The 20533-nt window shown below is 40.1% G+C and overlaps 1 protein-coding gene across 1 annotated transcript in view; it reads left to right on the forward strand.

Moving 5' to 3' along the window:
• The window catches only part of PPM1L (protein phosphatase, Mg2+/Mn2+ dependent 1L), a 334432-nt gene that overhangs the window by 198384 nt on the left and 115515 nt on the right, over window positions 1-20533 (forward strand). The window contains exon 2 of the mRNA XM_079922903.1: window positions 101-275. Within this exon, the coding sequence (XP_079779029.1) occupies window positions 101-275 (175 nt within the window). The remainder of the gene's footprint in view (window positions 1-100; window positions 276-20533) is intronic.

Raw genomic sequence — 20533 nt, forward strand, 5'->3', positions numbered from 1 at the left:
GGTTCCACAGTACTTTGAGTTCTCACTACAGCACCTGAGGGGAAGTGAAAAGCCTAAGATGAGAAATACTCATGGGGTTCTCTACTTGTTTTATCTGCAGACGGCAGCTGAATATGTAAAATCTCGACTGCCAGAGGCCCTTAAACAGCATCTTCAAGACTACGAGAAAGACAAAGAAAATAGTGTTTTGTCTTACCAGACCATCCTCGAACAGCAGATTCTATCAATTGACCGAGAAATGCTAGAAAAATTGACTGTGTCCTATGATGAAGCAGGTATGTTGGTCTTTAATAGACACACACACACAATGTTTCTTCCCTGAAAAAATTTCTTTTTAGATTTTGGTTAAATTAGGTCCTTTTCTTTGGTAGAAGATGAAGGGCAGACTGGATTCAAAGTTATATAACATGGATTAACAGTAAGTTTCTTCTCTGCAGTTTTAGTATCAAAGATTTCATCAGGAGATTTCTAAAAATGGCTCTTAAATATCAAATCCCTTTAAAATTTTGGTTCTTTTTAAAATGGAATTGTTCTGGCCTTTTATCAACCATGTGCTCCTGTTGATTTAATCTTTTAAAGTGTCGCTTCAGTTTTGGATCCTAGCTGAAAACTTTTACATCCAATAATCCAAGAACTGTTAGTTGCCTCAAGTGTTATTTTTTAATTTCAGAGATCTTCTTTTCTAAAGAGGTACCATTTTTTTCCTGAAGTTTCAAGCTGAACTTGGCTTTCTTTTCTTTAAGCTCCTCAGATGAATCCTAGCCCTAACACCACACTGGACACTTTGGTTCACTGCCTTCCATAAGTTCATATTATCCAAAGGAGCTTATTAGTGAAGGCCTGGATAGACCTCCTTACATCACCATTTTATCTATTATGTGGTTTGTCGGCTAAAACCTCATTTTAATGAAACCAGTGCAGTATTACTTGGAATTATTAAAATCTTTAACAAAATTAGACTTATTCAGGAAAAATATCTTGATTAAAATTGTCATACCACCCCTGCCCACCCCCACCCCAGAAATGGAGAAAAAAGTATGGGAAAATAGGTTTCTAATGGTCAAACATTGGTAGTATTAATTTCCTTTTTAATACCAGGAGCTTCTGTTTTTATTTCTACAGGAAGTTGTTATTTTACATCTCATCTTCTTTCACATGATCTTAAACAGTCTCAATGCTGACGTTCTTAACATTTGATTTCAAGCTTGAATAGCAAACCGAAGAGCAGATTTTTAAAAAAATGCTGCACATGCCTAGCCACTGATGCAGTTTTTCTAGTTATTAAGCTGTCCACATTTTCATTCAGCCTTTTAACCTCTTTACATCTACTTGATAGATACCCATTTCTAGCCTCACCCAGGACATCTCTACTCTCTCTGATTCTCCTTTGCTTTATTATGTTTTCCAGACACAATGGCTCTCTTCTGCCTGTTGGGTATTTATTTATTTGGTCTCTGTATTTGTCTTGTGTTTAACATTCTTCTCTTTGGAATTCTCATTCATCTCCTCTCTCATCCCCAGTGGAGTAAAGTAAGGCTATGATCAGCCCAATCAAAATAATATTTAAATTTTCATAGCATCTCAGAGATCATAGAAGTCAAATAGTCCATCTACTTCCTGTCCCCATAATCACTTTTTAAATTTTATTGAAGTATAGTTGATTTACAATGTTGTGTTAATTTCTGCTGTACAGCAAAGTGATTCAGTTATATATATTTTATATATATATATTCTTTTTCATATCTTTTCCATTATGGTTTATCACAGGATATTGAATATAGTTCCCAGTGCTATACAGTAGGACCCTGTTGTTTATCCATCCTATGTATAATAGTTTGCATCTGCTAATCCCAAACTCCCAATCCTTCCCTCCCCCACCCCACTTCCTCCTTGGCAACCACAAGTCTGTTCCCTATGCCTATGAGTCTGTGTCTGTTTCATAGATATGTTCATTTATGTTGTTGTTTAGATTCCACATATAAGTGATATATGGTATTTGTCTTTCTCTTTCTGACTTACTTCACTTAGTATGATAATCTCTAGGTCCATCCATATTGCTGCACATGGCATTATTTCGTTCTTTTTAATGGCTGAGTAGTATTCCACTGTATATATGTACCACATCTTCTTTATCCATTCATCTGTCAGTGGACATTTAGGTTGCTTCCATGTCTTGGCTATTGTAAATAGTGCTGCTACGAATGTAGGGGTGCTTGTATCTTTTCAAATTATAGTTTTGTCTGGGTATATGCCCAGGAGTGGGATTGCTGGATCATATGACAACTCTATTTTTAGTTTTTTGAGGAACTTCCGTACTGTTTTTCACAGTGGCTGCACCAATTTACATTCCTACCAACACTGTAGGAGGGTTCCTTTTTCTTCACCCCCTCTCCAGCATTTATTATTTGTAGATTTTTTAATGATAGCCATTCTTACTGGTGTGAGGTGGTGATACCTCATTGTAGTTTTGATTTACATTTCTCTAATAATTAGTGATGATGAGCATCTTTTCATGTGCCTGTTAGCCATCTGTATGTCTTCTTTGGAGAAACCTCTATTTAGGTCTTCTGCCCATTTTTCGATTGGGTTGTTTTTGTTGTTATTGAATTGAATGAGCTGTTTGTATAGTTTGGTAATTAAGCCCTTATTGGTTGCATCATTTGCAAATATTTTTTGCAAATGTTTTCTCCCAGTCCGTAGGTTGTCTGTTCATTTTGTTTATGGTTTCCTTTACTGTGCAAAAGCTTATGTTTGATTAGGTTCCATTTGTTTATTTTTGCTTTTACTTCTATTGCCTTGGGAGACTGACCTAAGGAAACGTTGGTATGATTTATGTCAGAGAATGTTTTGCCTATGCTCTCTCCTAGGAGTTTTATGGTGTCATATCTTATGTTTAAGTTTTTAAGCCATTTTGAGTTTATTTTTTGTGTAGGGTGTGAGGGAGTGTTCTAACTTCATTGATTTACGTGTGGCTGTCCATCTTCCCCAATACCACTTGCTGAAGAGACTGTCTTTTCCCCATTGTATATTCTTGCCTCCTTTGTCAAAGATTAATTGACCATAGGTGTGTGGGTTTATTTCTGGGCTCTCTATTCTGTTCCATTGATCCATATGTCTGTTTTTGTGCCAATACCACAGTGTTTTGATTATTGTAGCTTTGTAGTATTGTCTGAAATCTGGGAGGGTTATGCCTCCTCCTTTGTTTTTCTTTCCCTCAGGATTGCTTTGGCAATTCTGGATCTTTTATGGTTCCATATAAATATTAGGATTACCCATAACCGTTTTATAATGAGAAAACTGAGACCCACAGATTTGCCTGAAGTAACACAGTTACTTAGTTGTAGAGCTGGGACTCCAACCTCCTCATTGCTAATCCAGCTGGGCTTTCACCATATTAATGCATGTTCTCATTCACTCAGTAGTCATTTGTTGAATGCATAGCAATATGCTAGGCAGTTGGAAGAAAGGGGTATGAGTATAGAAAAGGAAAACAGAGACCTTCCTTAGTAAAGTCTAGCTGGGCGCTGAAATATAGATATATGACTTCTGAAGAAAAATTCCTGAGGATTTTGAAATAAGTATGCTCTGTAATATGCACAAGCATTTTAAGTTAAGCTGAGGGGATGTGGTGTAAAGGAATAAGGAAAGTGGCTCAAGTTTTCAATGGAATTCTTTAGGGGAGGCATTTGCCTAAACCCTGAGGGACAAACAATGAACATGGGTTTGTGAGGAGAAGAGAGATGCAGTCCATGTGATGAAGGGACCCAAGGGGACACCAAGACGGAAATCAACATGAGCTGCAACCTCCCACCACTCAACTTTTCCTTCCTCAGGAATAATTTTCCACTCACCTGCGCTGTTGTTGAGCAATGATTAATCTGCAGAGGGACATTCGTACGTGACCCTTAGGAACAAATACTTTGGCATGGAATTAATCTATCAATAAACTCTACAGCATGAAATAGTGGAAATAACTACAGGATTGACAGTTAGAGGATCTAAATTCCCAGCCTTTCCTGTAGCTTAATACTGGTATGATTAATGCCTAGAGCCTCTGTTTCTTCATGTATAAAGTTGGGCTAATAAAATCTCACAGGGTTATTATGATAGTAAAATATATTATATTTGGGGAAGTCCTTAGTCCTTCATATTGCAAATGCCACTAGTGCTGAATGAGAACAGATTTGGATCTTGTCTACCACTGAGACCAGTTTAAAGTGCTAGTTGAGTTTTTTCTTGACATGCAGTGTTTGGGGAGACAGAGGCAAATTCTTAAAAATATCTTCAGAAGCTCTGAGAAGTCAGGCAACAGCTACCTTTAAATCACCCGCTCCAGGCTCCGTTTGCCCTTGGTCATTCCTGCATGAGGTGACACGTGAATGTCACTGTGAGTTGTGAAATCAAAACACTGCCTTCTCCTCCACTACCCATATATGAACATATGAATGATTTTATTCCAAAAAAGAGGAGAAAATATCAAAAGTTATTACTATCTAACGGAAAAAAATTTCATCATGATACAAAGGAATCAGGACAGAAAATTGGTAATAGTATCTAACACCTTCAAATACAAACATCTTACACTAAGCCACTCATTTGCTTTAAACTGCTTAGCTTCTTTCCATGCTTTCCCAGTTTTACTTCCTTGCATTCTTAATTCAGCTCTCCCAGTTTTAGGAAGTAGCTAATTGTTAATTAGACAATATCCTGGTCTCTTGAGAGGTTAATTTGTCTTTAATGCTCATCCACTGATAAATCAGCCAGAGCGACTTAATGACAGTTACCACCATCTGTGGCTTCTAAACTTCTAAAAGCAGTTAATGAAAAAAAATCCCTAGATGCTTGTCTAAAAGCATTGGCTCAGGACCTTTTGTCCCTCCTTTCGCTTTCTCTCTCAGTATCCTCTCGCCCCCTTTAAATACATATATATCTTAATGCTTTACTCATTCACAATTCAACTCTCCAGCAACCTGACATACTTGAAATCCAGCAAAAAATGGGAAGAAAGCTAAAGCCACATGCAACCATACCATGTCACAGAGGCTATAGTTTCTCACCTAGGATTTATATATTATTATTTTATATAGTTCTGACCAGTTAGGTTATATTTTCCAATGTGACATTTTCTTTTTAAAAATTCTTTTTCTGAATTTGAGTGTTACACTTTTATTGCAGAAATAAATAGAAATAAATAGAAGGGTATAATCAGAGACTAATAATTATCTGTAATCCTACCATTGTAAACATTTTGGGTATATTTCCCTCACTCTAAGCTTTTTTTTTTTTTCTTTTGCGGTACGCGGCCCTCTCGCTGTTGTGGCCTCTGCCGTTGCGGAGCACAGGCTCCGGACGCGCAGGCTCAGCGGCCATGGCTCACGGGCCCAGCCGCTCCGCGGCACATGGGATCCTCCCGGACCAGGGCACGAACCCGCGTCCCTTGCATCGGCAGGCGGATTCACAACCACTGCGCCACCAGGGAAGCCCTTTGGTTTTGTTTTTGCTACTATGAGTAATGCTGCAATGAATACATACATTTGTCTGCATTTCATGTGACTCTAGGGAACAGACTTTAGAAAACGTGCGTGTAGAATTAGAATTAGAAGGTGAGGGATGGGGATGATACTTATACTTAGAGCAGACAGAGCAGCAAGGTATAAGAGCAAAGAGCAAATCCATAGAAATCCATAAAAAGTAGTCATCATATCCCCAGCATTGCACACTACACTCTAAGTCAAATCAGCATTCACAGACCCTGTATTACAGAGTTGACATCATTGATCTCCATAACGGTGGCCTTTATTCACAGAGAAACAGTTCAATAATGCTAATCATATTCTGTATATAAAAATAGGGATTGTATAAACCAGTTTATAAAGATTTTCATCCAAATGGTTTATTTTTAAGTTTGACTGTTAATAGGAATAAAGATGTTTTGTAGTATAATTGAAAGAGGTCTTGGAGCCAAAAGACCCAGATTCTATTCCTAGCTCTGCTGCCAACCAAATATATGACCTTGAATGAGTCACCAAACCTCCCTAAAGCCTATTTCCCTATAAATCGAACGTATGAACAGGATCTCATTGATGTCTTCCATTTCTAAAACTATGATTCTGGTATCTTGACAGTGGAAAACTCAGGCAGCCATAGTTTCTGCAAGGTTGCACTTAGCTTCTTCTTGAATCTTCTGCTTTCTCTGTTGCTTTTCTCCTCTCTCCCCAGACAGCCCATGTAATTTGTTTATAATATCTGACTAAAAGAAGACCACCGCTTAGCTATCCTGGCATCTGCACATGAATTTGCCCAGGCATACTTTTGTTGGTGGGAAGGGCAGTGAGACTGTATGAGTGAAGCAAAATTAGATTTTGGAAGGAAAGGTTCTGAGCCATCGTTCATGGATTCTTGTTAAGATTGCTTAGATATTTTTATTAGCACTTACTAATGCTAAGCAAAATCTAGCATGAGAAGATATGGTTTGCATTTGATCCATTAATGTTTTTATTTGAATGGGAGCACAAGTTCATACACATTTCAATAGATTGGGTTTAGTAGAGGGAAATTTCCAAGGAAAACAGTTGCATGACTTGAAGAGATCAAAATAGCATTTCACACTGTCTCAGAGAGCATCATGAACCTAAATATTTATCATTTGTCATAGTGGGCAAAAGTTGAAGGGTTGAAATAGCCCGAGAGGGAATCTTTTCTCGCATTATTTATTGTTATGCTTGTACATTATTCATATTTCTCTAAGCAATCTCAAATCGTTTATAATTTTTTCTTAAGTTTGGGCATAAATAATCTACACATTCCCTTGTTAAAGTACTGTGATTTGTAATGCCTTGTGTTTGAGGGAATTGTGAGGCGAGTAGGCCCATTTATTTGAGAATGATACTCTCTGTTGCACAATCAAGAACCCTAAGGCATGGGAAACAGAAGTAGAAAGCGCCTCCTTCTCCCTTTGGGAAGAGCTGGCTATGCCTGTTAAGAGGGTGGACAGTCCAGCGGTGGTATCTTGCTTCTAGCCTCGGGACAGTTGCCTACGTTGCTGCTTTGATCTCCTTCTCAGAGTTAAACCTAAGACCAGCAAAGGTTTTATTGGTTCTTACAGTCCACTAGAAACCCAGACAGCTTTCCAATGAGCACATGTTTCTACCATGTAGAAAGAACACTTACGAGTAGAAAGCGGACCAGACAGTGCAGACGAGGGAGAAAACTCAGCCAGCTGCTTATTGTGTTCATTTGGGCATCGTTTAAAGCTGGGGGCCTGCAGATCCATTGACAGGTGTCAGGCAATCATGTAGGATTTTCCCAGAGGTGGTGAGGAAGGAGGAGTAGCATTAATTTGTTAGCCTTTGCTTGGTGATTGCCTGATGCAGCCTGACATTAGAAATGCGTGAGAGCTGAGCCCAAGCAAAGCTACCTGCCACGAAGAGACACCAAGTACTGAAATGTACTTTTTGGAGAAATGGCTTTTTAAAAGGGTGGCGAATGTGCTGTAAGCAATTTAGGAAGTAGCTGGAGGGTTCCCTCCTACTGAGCTTATTTTATTCTTCTTAATATAGACGGTACCTAAAAGTTACATCTCTGAGTTAATTGAGCCATTATGTCTGAGTAATCAGTGATCTCAAAAGGAAAACCATTTACTGTCATGGAGAAAAAAATTGAACACACATCGAGAAACCAAACCCAGGAAAGAGACTGTAAATTATTTAGGGCCCTTTCAGGTTTTCTAAGAACATAAAAAATTCAGTAAAAGGCCTTTGCAGAAAGTTCTTCACTCTAACAAATATAGTGAATTTCTCAGTCTGTTTCTCAAACAGGTCCTAAGGGAAGAGGTGGCTTTAGGTTTCCTTAATTTATATCTTCAATCAGGACCTTATTTCTGGGCTCAAAAGATGTTCTCACCGAGGCTTTCTGTCAGGATTTGGAAGGAAGAGAAAAACAGGGAAACTTAAGAAACACGTCGTAAAGGGAAATTTAATATTGGTTGTGTAACCTCTGACACCAACTTCTGAATTTCTGTAAAAAGTTAAATCTTTTATTTTTCCATTATGAGAGTAATATAAATATGTTTTAGAACATTTTTAAAATATGGAAAAAAGGAAAAGATAATCTCTAATTCCACCACCAAAACATAACCACCATCTTTTAGTATATTTACTTCTAGTCATTTTTCTCTGCTGGGTTTTAATAATTTGTGCCCAATTTTATACCTTTTTTTCCATTTAACACTGAAATATAATCATATTTCTCAATGCTCTTACAAGCTACTCAAAAGTAATTCGTAATGACTGCATAGTATCTTACTGAATGGATATGCCACAGTTATTGTTCCCATAACCTTTTAACATTTTCAGCATGGCCCCTCTTGTTTATTTGTGTTTCATTTCTTGTCACCATGTAGAATCCCTGAATTTGGAGGTCTGTTTCTTATCTGTGAAAAGATGAGAATGGTGGTATGATTAACAAAAACATAATGAAGACTTCTGTAATGCAGCCAATTATTAGTCATATAACAGTGGGAGCAGAGGACTAAAAGAGGTAGTTAAAATCCACTTATAAACTGATAACTTCTTTCTGGCCAGTAATACCAATCTTTTTAACCAAACTTGATTTGAGTTTCAGTTATAATTCTTATACTTCCCCCTTTATATCATAGATTTAAAAAGTCAAAAGATAAAGTGGGGGGGAGTAGCAACTAAACAGAGTGACTTTGCCATCTACAAACTAGAAAACTATCCACCATGGCTGTTTGAAAGTACCCAAATATGTGAGTCACCAGCCCTGGGGTTGGTTTCTATGTCTGTGGCGAGACATTGTGCCTCTCTTTGCTTGGTTTCATCGACTGTAAAAAAGGACATTGGATTAGATATTTTCTGAAGTCTTTCCCAGCTTTAACAATGTGTGTGGTTTTGTGCTTAGTTCATTTAACGCTCATTGGTTCATTCAGTTATTTACTCTGTAAACATTGACCGAGTACCTAGGAGCCAGGCATGGTGCCTGCCACTGGGAATGCCCAGATGACTACGTGGCCCTTCACTCCAGGTGTGTGTACGCATCTGTGTGGGAGTGGGAGGACAGAGTGACAGTGGTAGAAACATAACTAGAGTGCAATGGAATTAGTGCTACAGAGTGTGTGTTCAGAGGACAGTGAATGGGTAGAGGAGGAAAGAGTTAGGTTTGGGATTGAGAAAGAATTCTTAAATAAATCAGAAAATCATAAGAGAACCCGTAAATCCTTTGAACTGTTTGTCTTGAATGTCAATTGCATGTTTAAAGGCAGGTTTATTATGAGTGATGCTTTTTTTCTTCCTTGCTCAGTAATTGGTGATGTGCCAGCGCCTTATACAGACCTATTCTTTTTTTTTTTAAATTTTTTAAATTGAAGCATAGTTGATTTACAATGTTGTATTAATTTCTGCTGTATAGCAAAATGATTGTTTTTTATATATATGTATATATATTCTTTTTCATATTCCTTTCCACTGTGGTTTATTATATTCCTTTCCACTGTGGTTTATTATAAGATATTGAATATACTTCCCTGTGCTATACAGTAGGACCTTATTGTTTATCTATTTTATATATAGTACTTTGTATCTGCTAATCGCAAACTCCTAACTTGTCCTTCTCCTTTGGTAACCATAAGTCTGTGAGTCTGCTTCTGTTTTGTAAATAAGTTCATTTGTATCATATTTTAGATTCCACATATAAGTGATATCATATGATATTTGTCTGATTTACTTCACTTAGTATGATCATCTCTAGATCCATCCAAGTTGCTGCAAATGGCATTATTTCATTCTTTTTTTATGGCTGAGTAGTATTCCATTGTATATATATATACCACATCTTCTTTATCCATTCATCTGTCAACGGACGTTTAGGTTGCTTCTGTGTCTTGGCTATTATAAATAGTGCTGCTATGAACGTTGGGGTGCATGTACCTTTTCAAATTAGTTTTCTCTGGATATATGTGCAGGAGTGGGATTGCTGGATCATATGGCAACTCTATTTTTATTTTTTTGAGGAACCTGCATACTGTTTTCCATAGTGGCTGCACCAATTTACATTCCCAGCGACAGTGTAGGAGGGTTCCCTTTTCTTCATACCCTCTCCAGCATTTATTATTTGTAGACTTTCAGTGATGGCCATTCTGACTGATGTGAAGTGGTACCTCACTGTAGTTTTGATTTGCATTTCTCTGATAATTAGTGGTGTTGAGCGTCTTTTCATGTGCCTGTTGGCCATCTATACAAACCTATTCTTAACCTCTGCTGTAACATCACCTTCTACATTCTAAGTGTCGCTGTCCAACTAATTTTAGTTTACATCAATTAGCTTATATTAATATGCTTATCAGCATCACCTGCTTTCTTATGAGATCTCTCCCGCCACAGAAAAAAGAAATGATAATTCAGACTGAATTTTGTAAAAGTGATATGATGGGGAGTTATTTTTTTAAAAATCACATTTTCCAACTTCAAGTTACCTTTTTAATAGAAGGCCTCATATGCACTCTGAGAATAAATTGATCCAAGTTTTGCAGTGTGCAAATAAAATTTTAAATTGTAAAGAACTTTGCTGAGAATACTGGAAACTGCTGGCTAATACTGAGGTTTAGAATAAGGATGTGCTGCCTCTGGTGATTAAAACATTTGACTAGAGCTGTGTTTTACCTTTCTAATCAAGTTGTCATTGTTTGCCACAAGGGAAGTAATGTTACTACCTGCTCTAAAGTAGTATTTGATTACAAGACCTGGAGAAAATGTGTACACTTCAAAGAAAATAATTGTACCAGGTGGTCACAATTTAGACTGCATTGGCCAGCCAGAGACAGGATGCCGCTGCCATCTGTATCTCTTCCTTTCTGTACTAGGGGAATTTTGTAACCAAGTTTCCATAGATCTTGTTGGAATGCATGTAATAAATCTTAATGAGATCCAAGTTAATGGTAAGACCTTCAGTCTGTAGGGAAACATCGGATAGTTTTTGAAGTGCCAGAATTTCTAATGTACTGTGACTGTCCATTTGTAGTGGTGAGATGTAAGCCAAAGGCATCCTCTGGCTGACTTTCAGACTCGGAAGATCTGTAATCATAGGCAGCTGGACTGCTGTTTAATGTCATTTTGCAAGAATGTCATTTTGCAAGAACTTCAATCTTCAAGAGCTACTAGATATTCCAGTCTCATCTGGTAAATTGCCTCCTGAAAGGCATTGTTTTTAAGCCACCTTCTGTTGCCCAGAGGAATTCTCTTTGTGTTTCTTTCTTTATTTAATGTCCTTGTCCCAAGGCTGTGTGGCTTAGGCTATTTCTGATGCTGGTTTGATGAGGTTTCTGCAGTGTATAAAGAGGCACCTGAATGTGCTCTTGTAGTTCTGTAATCAGTCCAAGGGAACTGTAAATCAGCTATGTAGAAATCACTAGGACAAACACTGTTCATTCAACACAAACATTTACTGTGTGCCGGGTTCTGGCTAGGTGCTGAGAGTCTAAGAAATGGGGAAGGACAGTCAAATCAGAGGTCTTCTCCCTTTGAATTTATTGCTAATCTGGACTGCTGTCTCTATAAATCTGTTCTCTAAGAGGTGCTTCAAAATGACTCCTTAGCTGGCTTCTTCCTTACCTGAGCCAGGGCCTTCCATTCCTCTGATCTCAGTCCTTCTCATTCAAGGAGGTAACACAAATTACACCTTTGTTATTTATATCCTACTTGCTTCCTGAAAGTCCGATTTGCTATACATACAATAATAATGTTAAAATAAAAACAGAAAATCAAAGCCAAAACGGAGGAAGGAAACAAACGCACTAACCATAAAGAACAGACAAAATGAAACAGTTTTTCATTGGAGACAACTTCTAATACTAAAGTTGATGGAGACTTTTTCACAGGGTACCTTGTACTTTGGACCTTGAGCAACATTATCTCAGCTTGAGTTTCCCAGAAGCAGAGGCTGAAACAAAAGGCTTGAGTGCGGTTAATCTAGGAATGCAGCTGAAGGAACAGGAGTGAGGGGCCTTGGGAGTGAACCAGGAAGGAGGGAAAAGAGAAACAAGGGGAAGCTGCCATGAGGACACAGAATGGAGCTGGCCTCCCCTGAGGGTGACTTCTGCTTAACCTGACTAAGGGAGCTTGTGAGTAGCATCCCAGAACCATCGCCAGGAGGTGAAGGGGGAAGCATTTAGCAGCAAGTCTCATCCCCTCGTTTGTCAAGGGTAGCTCCACAGACATTAGTTTCCCCGTACTTCTGGTTTACATATGCCTGAGTGCTGAGTGGGTTCTGGGGACATCCCACACGTTGGCATCAGGGAAGCTCCAGGGAAGGGAGCAAGTGAAGGGTGAACCAGGGAAGGGTTCAGGCCAAGGTGTTCCCAGTGAATTTGAGGTTTTTGATGTCTTGTCACGGAAAGAATTCAGTGAGAGACAAAGTGATAGGTAAGAAGTGGATTTATTTAGAGAGAAACGCACGGCACAGACAGAGCGTGGGCCATCTTAGAAGGCGCGAGAGAGCCCCGAAATATGACGTGGTTAGTTTTTTATGGGCTGGGTAATTTCATAGGCTAATGAGTGGGAGGATTATTCCAAGTATTTTGGGAGAGGGGTAGAGATTTCCAGAAAATGGGCCACCACCCACTTTTTGGCCTTTTACGGCTAGCCTCAGAACGGTCATGGCACTGGTGGTGTGTCATTTAGCTAATGTATTACATGAGTGTATAATGAGGCTCAAGGTCTACTGGAAGTTGAATCTTCTGCCATCTTGGACGTAGTTGGTTCTAACCAGTTTTTGTCGTGTCCTATGGCTATGTCATTCTTTTAAAGGTTGTGCCCTGCCCCCTTCCCTCCTGTTTCAAAGGCTGCTTCTGGCTGAGCTGGTCCCCGTACCAGCGGCTGGGACTGAGAGAGTATGAAATGCTCTGCAGGAGATTTGTCATACGAGCACAACAAATGAAATCTTAAAACAACTTTATAGAAAATACATGTGAGTTCATCTTTTTTTTTTTTTTTTTTGCGGTACGCGGGCCTCTCACTGTTGTGGCCTCTCCCGTTGAGGAGTACAGGCTCCGGACGCGCAGGCCCAGCGGCCATGGCTCACGGGCCCAGCCGCTCCACGGCATGTAGGATCTTCCCGGACCGGGGCACGAACCCGTGTCCCCTGCATCGGCAGGCGGACTCTCAACCACCGCCACCCGGGAAGCCCGTGAGTTCATCTTAAAGTCATTTCGTGTGTGACAACCATCTATAAAAGCATGATTATTCATGTTTTTCAAAGCTCCTTTATAGCATGTGGCAATGCAGAGTGTTCAAAAGCATTTAGAGGAAAAGCTTACATGTAGTAGAAGACGTATGTAAGAAAAGGAGAGGGTGCTTTGTTTGATGTGACAGTTGGCAGCTTTCCAGCTCAAACCAAAATAAATAACTAATCCTCATTTTTATAACTAATGAATTCAAATACCGAGGCCCTTCAACCTGAGTGGCACAGTGAAATCCAGCTTTTCGTATGTGTAAAAAATAATTATCTTCCATAGATAACGTACAGCAGTCGTTATTCTGGAGAGGAGAAGCTGGGAAAGGAGACTTACTTTTTCGCTGAACCTTCATATTGTATTGTTTGAATTTTTAACTTTGTCCATGTATTTTCTAATTTTAAAAATTTATGAAAAATAAATAAAAATAAACAAAACCTTCATAGTACATTTCCTCTTATCTTCAGTACTGGAGATGGAATATAATAAGGCAGAAAGCCAGTCCTCTTGTTTTCAGTAAAGCTTTTTACCTCTAAGTTATGTATATCCAAGAAATAAGTCAAGAAAGGAATTCAGCGACAAGGCCAGCCATCATGGAACTGCAGTGCCAAGGTCAGAGAAGGTCAGCTGTGAGACCAGCTCAGTACTATGCCAGTGAGCACCTGGGTTCTTGGTAGTCTTCATGCCCTGAGCCAGAGCTGATCCCAGAGTCCAGGGAGGGGGCTGACCTTATTGCAGGGAAAAAAAGAAGTTCATCTGAAAGAGAACAGGATTCATGGGCAGCACGCTGTTGGGAATTCAGCAGATTCTGATCTCACTTCCTATTAGTTGCCTGTGCTTCACCCTGAGCTTGGTCTTTCTGTGGCTGACAAGTTACCTGACTTGCTGCTTTAATTGGCCTTTGACTCAGATTCTCTTTTTCCTTAACTACAGCCAAATCTCTACTGATTTTTTTTTTTTTTTTGCAGGGAAGTGTAGTACAGTGGAAAGAGCCCAGTCTTTGAAGCCAAACTGGCTCCATGATAATTCCTTATGCTATATCTTATGGGCCTTTTTATGAGGATTAAAGATAACGTATGGAAAATGATGGACATTTGGTGGACACTGTAACAACGACAGCCTCTCTCTTATTTGTTGTTACTTGGCGTATACTCAGCTTGGTATATAGGTGTATTTTTCCAATTGCTTTCATGGTAGAGAGGATTAACTATCATGCACTTTGCATAAATTACCTTCTTTTTTACCCAGGACATAACAGAAACCAGCAAAATTCTGGCCCCATCGACCTCCTTTACATTTCTTACCCTGCCCTGGATAGAAAAGCAGTTCCTTGAGTTTAGTGTATTTGTAGTATGTTTTTATGTTTATTTGTTTTTACTTTCTCTAATGCTGTATGTTAGTTATCTCCTGCTACATAACAAATTAGTTAGTAGCTTAAAACAATAAATGTTTATTATCTCATACAGCTTCTGAGTGTCCAGAATGCTGGTTGGTTTTCTTGTGAGGTTGCAGTCAAGTTGTCAGCTAGTCTTTAAAGACGGGCTGGAAGTGTGACGTCCAAGCTTACTCATGTGGCTCTTGGCCGGAGGCTTCAGTTCCTTTCCACATGGGCTTCTCCACAGCCTGTTTGCTACCTGGCTTCCCTTGGTGTAAGTGACCTAAGAGAGAGAGCCCAGGAGAACCCAAGATGGAAGCTGCAGTCTTTTGTAAACTGATACCGAAAGTGAGATACCACAATTTCTGCCATATACTATTTTTTTTTTTTTTTTTGGCTGTATTGGGTCTTGGTTGCTGCTCGCAGGCTTTCTCTAGTTGTGGCGAGCGGGGGCTACTCTCTGTTGTGGTGCACGGGCTTCTCACTGCGGTGGCTTCTCTTGTTGTGGAGCACGGGCTCTAGGCACGTGGGCTCCAGTAGTTGCAGCATACGGGCTCAATAGTTGTGGCATGTGGGCCCTAGAGCATGTGGGCTTCGGTAGTTGGGGCACGTGGGCTCAGTAGTTGAGGCGCATGGGCTCTAGGGTGCAGTTGTGGCACACGGGCCTAGTTGCTCCGCAGCATGTGGGGTCCTCCCGGACCAGGGATCGACCCGTGTCCCCTGCATTGGCAGGCGGATTCTTAACCACTGTGCCACCAGGGAAGTCCCTCTGCCATGTACTGTTGGTTACACAGGCCAACACTAATTCATTGTGGGAGGGGTCTACACAAAAGTATGAATGCCAGGAGGTGGTGATCTTGGGGGCATCTTGGAGACTGGCTACCACAGTCTGCATTGTAACCATACTTACTTTGACTCTGCCAGCTCCTCTATCTCCTCTCTATAGTATCATCATCTTTCCCTCTGATTTCCTAATCCCTACCTACATCATGCTTCCCTAAATCCAAAGCTGGAATGTTGGGCCCTGCACTCAGTACCAAGTAGCCTTAGGGTATTTACACCAGCATCCTTTCCCACACCTGCAGCTTCATTTCATTTCACCAGAGGCAGTACCCTCAATGTATCAGTTATTAAATGTTTTGAATATCATTTCTGACTTCTCTAACTCAGAATATTTCCTTCTAGAGCATCTTAACACAGTGTCCAGTGTTGTAGTCTGTTCAGGCTGCTATAACATAATATAGACAGTCCCCAATTTACGATGGTTCAGCTTATGATTTTTTGACTTTATGATCGTGCAAAAGTGATCATATTCAGAAGAAACTGTACTTTGAATTTTGAGTTTTGCTCGTTTCCCAGGCTAGAGATACGCAGTAGGATTCTCTCTCATGATGCTGGGCAGGGGCAGCGAGCCGCAGCTCCCAGTCAGCCACACGATCATGAGAGTGAACAACCGATTCTGACAACCATTATGTTTTTCACTTTCAGTACAGTATTCAATCAATTACATGAGATATTCAACACTTTATTATAAAATAGGCTTTGTATTAGATGATTTTGCCAACTGTAGGCTAATGCAAGTGTTGTGAGCACATTTAGGGTAAGCTAGGCTAAGCTATGATGTTCAGTAGATGTATTCAATGCATTTTCGATTTTTCGGTTTACGAGGGTGATTTATCAGGATGTAACTCCATCGTAAGTCAAGGAATATCTGTACCATAAACTAGGTGGTTTATAAACAACGGAAATTTATACCCCCCAAAGCCCCCTCTCTTAATACCATCATATGGGGCATTAGGATATCAACATGAGAATGTGGGGGGGGCACAGACATTCAGACCATAGCACTCAGTACCTCAACAGTTGTGAAACTGCAGTTTAGTTTTCACAGCAGTATCCTGAATACTTCAAAATTCAGGCATTTCCTTCTAGATGGTAATAGTTTCTCTCTCCATCTCTGTCTCCTTCTCTCTCTCATCCTTCTACAATCCCTCACTCCCCGCCCCTCATCTTATTTTTCTCTTTGTTTCTTTCATTTAACTGGCTATGTTGTAAAATTTATTACATTTTTAATTTTTATATTTATTAAAAATTTTGATGACTTGTTCTGTTAGTTTTTAAAATGGATGGGTAGAATAATTGGATAGATTGTTTTTATGTTTAACTCAGCTGTTATCTTCAGTAAAAAAAAGTTTCCTGGGCTTCCCTGGTGGCGCAGTGGTTGAGAGTCTGCCTGCCGATGCAGGGGACACGGGTTCGTGCCCCAGTCTGGGAAGATCCCACATGCCGCGGAGCGGCTGGTCCTGTGAACCATGGCCGCTGGGCCTGTGCTCCACAACGGGAGAGGCCACAACAGTGAGAGGCCCGCGTACTGCAAAAAAAAAAATTTTCCTGTTCTTTCTTTATTGCTTCTTGGTTTTCTCTTCTATTGTGTAGGAGAAAAGTAAAGAAGTGAAAATGAGGAAGTCACTGAAGATCTTGTCCATCTCTTCCACTTTCTACAATGCCATAATTTCCCTTGTTTGTGGTCTTCTACTTTTCTACCAAATCCCCATCTCAAATTCTTTGTTCTTAAAGAAAACAGCAGTGAACAAGTGAGTCTCTCATTGTGTCAGCATTTGTGGAAGAAAAAAGTGGATAGAACTAACAAGTAACTATCCCCTCATTCCCCAGGGACTGTTTCTTTTTGGCTAGATTTGTTTTTTTGTTTGTTTTTTTTTTTTTTGGTAGACTATGCTACTTTATTTTTTTTTTTATTTTTATTTGCGGTACGCGGGCCTCTCACTGTTGTGGCCTCTCCTGTTGCAAAGCACAGGCTCTGGATGCGCAGGCTCAGCAGCCATGGCTCACGGGCCCAGCCGCTCCGCGGCACGTGGGATCTTCCCGGACCGGGGCACGAACCCGTGTCCCCTGCATCGGCAGGCGGACTCTCAACCACTGCGCCACCAGGGAAGCCCGCTAGATTTGTTTTAAATGTTTTGAGAAAAACATTATTTTTGAGAAAGCTCATATGTTTTTAACCCACCAGTCTTCAAATTGCTTTCTGATCTACAGGAAAATCAACCTGAGATTAAAGAACTAGGAAAAATGAAAATGCCGTCCGTCACGGAATTAGAGATGCATTTGATTTTTGCACTCAAGATTCAGCTTTTGAAAAGTATTGGCCCATATAAATAGAAAGAAATAAACAGCCAAATTTGCCTACTTGTCTGAAGACCTGCATGTGTTCAGACAAGTGAAAGTGTTATGGGCCTGGTGTAATTGCATTTGCAAATAAAATGTAGGAAGCTCTAGTGCTCAGAGTACAATTAGGTGGGTTAATTTTCCCTTTCTGTTGTAACATCAGTAACTTCAAGCCTCTTTGGTTGACTGTTCTTCCTTGTAAACCTTCCCCTGTAGGGGAAATCAGTATTTCAGAGCCACCAAAGAAAATGAGCTTGTCTAAAAATAGTTGCCTGTTGACAAGACTTTAGCAGATTTTTTTTTTTCTGGTAATACAAAAGCTTTACAAAATGGAATGAGATCAGATACGACAGATGTAGTCAAATCCACTTCTAATCTGTAAATCCCTGCAGTTGTGCTAATTTTTAAATGAATATTTTGAAGTTTTACTGAATTTATGACATTCTCAGCATTTCCCCGTATCTCTAAGCGTTTGGGGGTACTCGGTTGCATTCTGTGCTTTGTCGATCAGTGCCCTGCTCGCTGGTACCCACCGGGTCCTGCTTACTAAAGGCTCAAATGAGGTTCTTTTTTTTTTATATTTTCTTTTTTTATTTATTTTTATTATTATTTATTTATTTTTTTATACAGCAGGTTCTTATTAGTTATCCATTTTATACATATTAGTGTATACATGTCAATCCCAATCTCCCAATTCATCACATCACCACCACCACCCTCGCCGCTTTTCCCCCTTGGTGAGGTTCTCTTTTGCTCTGCTTTTATTTGTCAGGAATTGTTTTATACCAGCCCCAGATAATCAAGTCAGTTTACTATAAGACTCTTTACAGCTGTGGTTCTCAACTGGGGGCGATTTCCAACCTGCCTCTACCTCTTCCCCCCAATATTTGGCAGTGTCTAGAGACCTTTTTTTGTTGTCCCAACTGAAGAAGGGGAGTGGGAGTGAGGGCTAGTGTTATCTAGTGGGTAAAAGTCAAGGATGCTGCTAACCATGCTCACAGGACAGCCCCTCGCAGTGAAGAATTATCTGGCCCAAAATGTTGCTAGTGCTGAGGTAGAGGAACTTAGAGCAATAGTTCTTAATTTTTGTAGCATATAGAATCACCTTGAGGGGCTTCTGTCCAGACCCACCCAGACCAATTAAATCAGAGTATATGAGCAGTAAGGCCCAAGCCCTACTTTTAAATCTTCCCGGGTGATCCAAGTACACAGCCAAGATTGAGAACTGCTACTTTAGAGCAAACATTTTTAGAGGGGTGAGACTAGCTTAGGCATCATCCCAGGTGCTTTCCTTACTAAAGTACGTGAAAGGGCATCATTAAAATGTGGTTTGACGTATTGGGCAATGTCCCATTATAGTATGATAGTGAGGTTCAAATGAATTTTTTTTTTTTTTTTTTTTTTTGCGGTACGCGGGGCTCTCACTGTTGTGGCCTCTCCCGTTGCGGAACACAGGCTCCGGACGCGCAGGCTCAGCGGCCATGGCTCACGGGCCCAGCCGCTCCGCAGCGTGTGGGATCTTCCCGGACCGGGGCACGATCCCGTGTCCCCTGCATCGGCAGGCGGACTCTCAACCACTGCGCCACCAGGGAAGCCCCTCAAATGAATTTTTAACAACGTTTTATATTCTCTAAACCCAGTACTTATAACTTTTTCCCTTGGCCCTTTCTATCCTTCTAGTAAGTGGAGATTTACTGGTAGCTTTAATGGATAAAGTTCTCTCAGATAACATTTGGGGCATGTTTGGAACATTGTTGATTTGTTTCCCTTGAAGTTTTCGCATGTATCTTTTTTTACTGGATGAACAAGTTTCATCATTTGTATCTACCCGAATGGACGTGCTGTGCAAAGTATAGGATATGAAGTATCCTCTCTGAGAATATTTTATACGAATTTTTGCCCTTGCATTCCATTCTTCACCATTTTCTCTCCCCAAAAACTGAATCTTAAAATGCATGGACAGCCACCCGAAATAAATAAATATTCTCCAAGTATTATTAACGTATAGCTTTTTATTTTATTTCAGATGCCTGTGTTGATGATGCAGGTTCTCAGGAAACCTCCAAAACCATAAATGCCTTTCAAGGCTTTTGACCATCAGGATAAATTGAACAATTCTCAGTGATGTATTATACAGTAAAAACCATTCCATTTATAAAAACCAGCACACACCTGCCTAGTAAACAATAAAACTGTCCTCTTCTACATTTGTCTCAAAGCCTTAGTGGAAATCAGGTTGTGGAACTCTGGAAAACACCCAGCTTCTTTGAAGAAATAGAGTGTGGTGGTACTCATGGAGAGCCTTCTGATATTTGGGCCGTTAACCTGCTCTGCTGCCTGTGCTCCCCGCGTCTGTTGGTGGATGCTGGGGAGTAATCAGAAGGAATGGAAGAGAGGAAGGGGGTGGTGGTGACTGCAGAGCCCAGAGGCTGCTCGTGTTCTAGAGGTCAGTCAGGTACCTCAGGCAGGACGGGGACAAGCCCAGGTTTTCTGGGGGCTGAGGTTTACACAATTTGCGGAATCATCTTTAGGAAAAAAGAATAAACATTAGGTGTAAAATGGAATACCCAAATATCAGAGAACCTAGAAAAAACAAAATTTAAAGTGGGGTCAATAAACAGTGGTACCTACAGTATAGGATTGCTGTTAAGATTAAATGACATAATACGTGTAAAGCAGTGTGCAGGGGTTACATGCATGGGATTTAAAAAAATATATTATTATTATTTTAC

Source organism: Stenella coeruleoalba (assembly GCF_951394435.1).
Source record: "Stenella coeruleoalba genome assembly, chromosome: 5".
NCBI classification, from domain to species: Eukaryota; Metazoa; Chordata; class Mammalia; order Artiodactyla; family Delphinidae; genus Stenella; species Stenella coeruleoalba.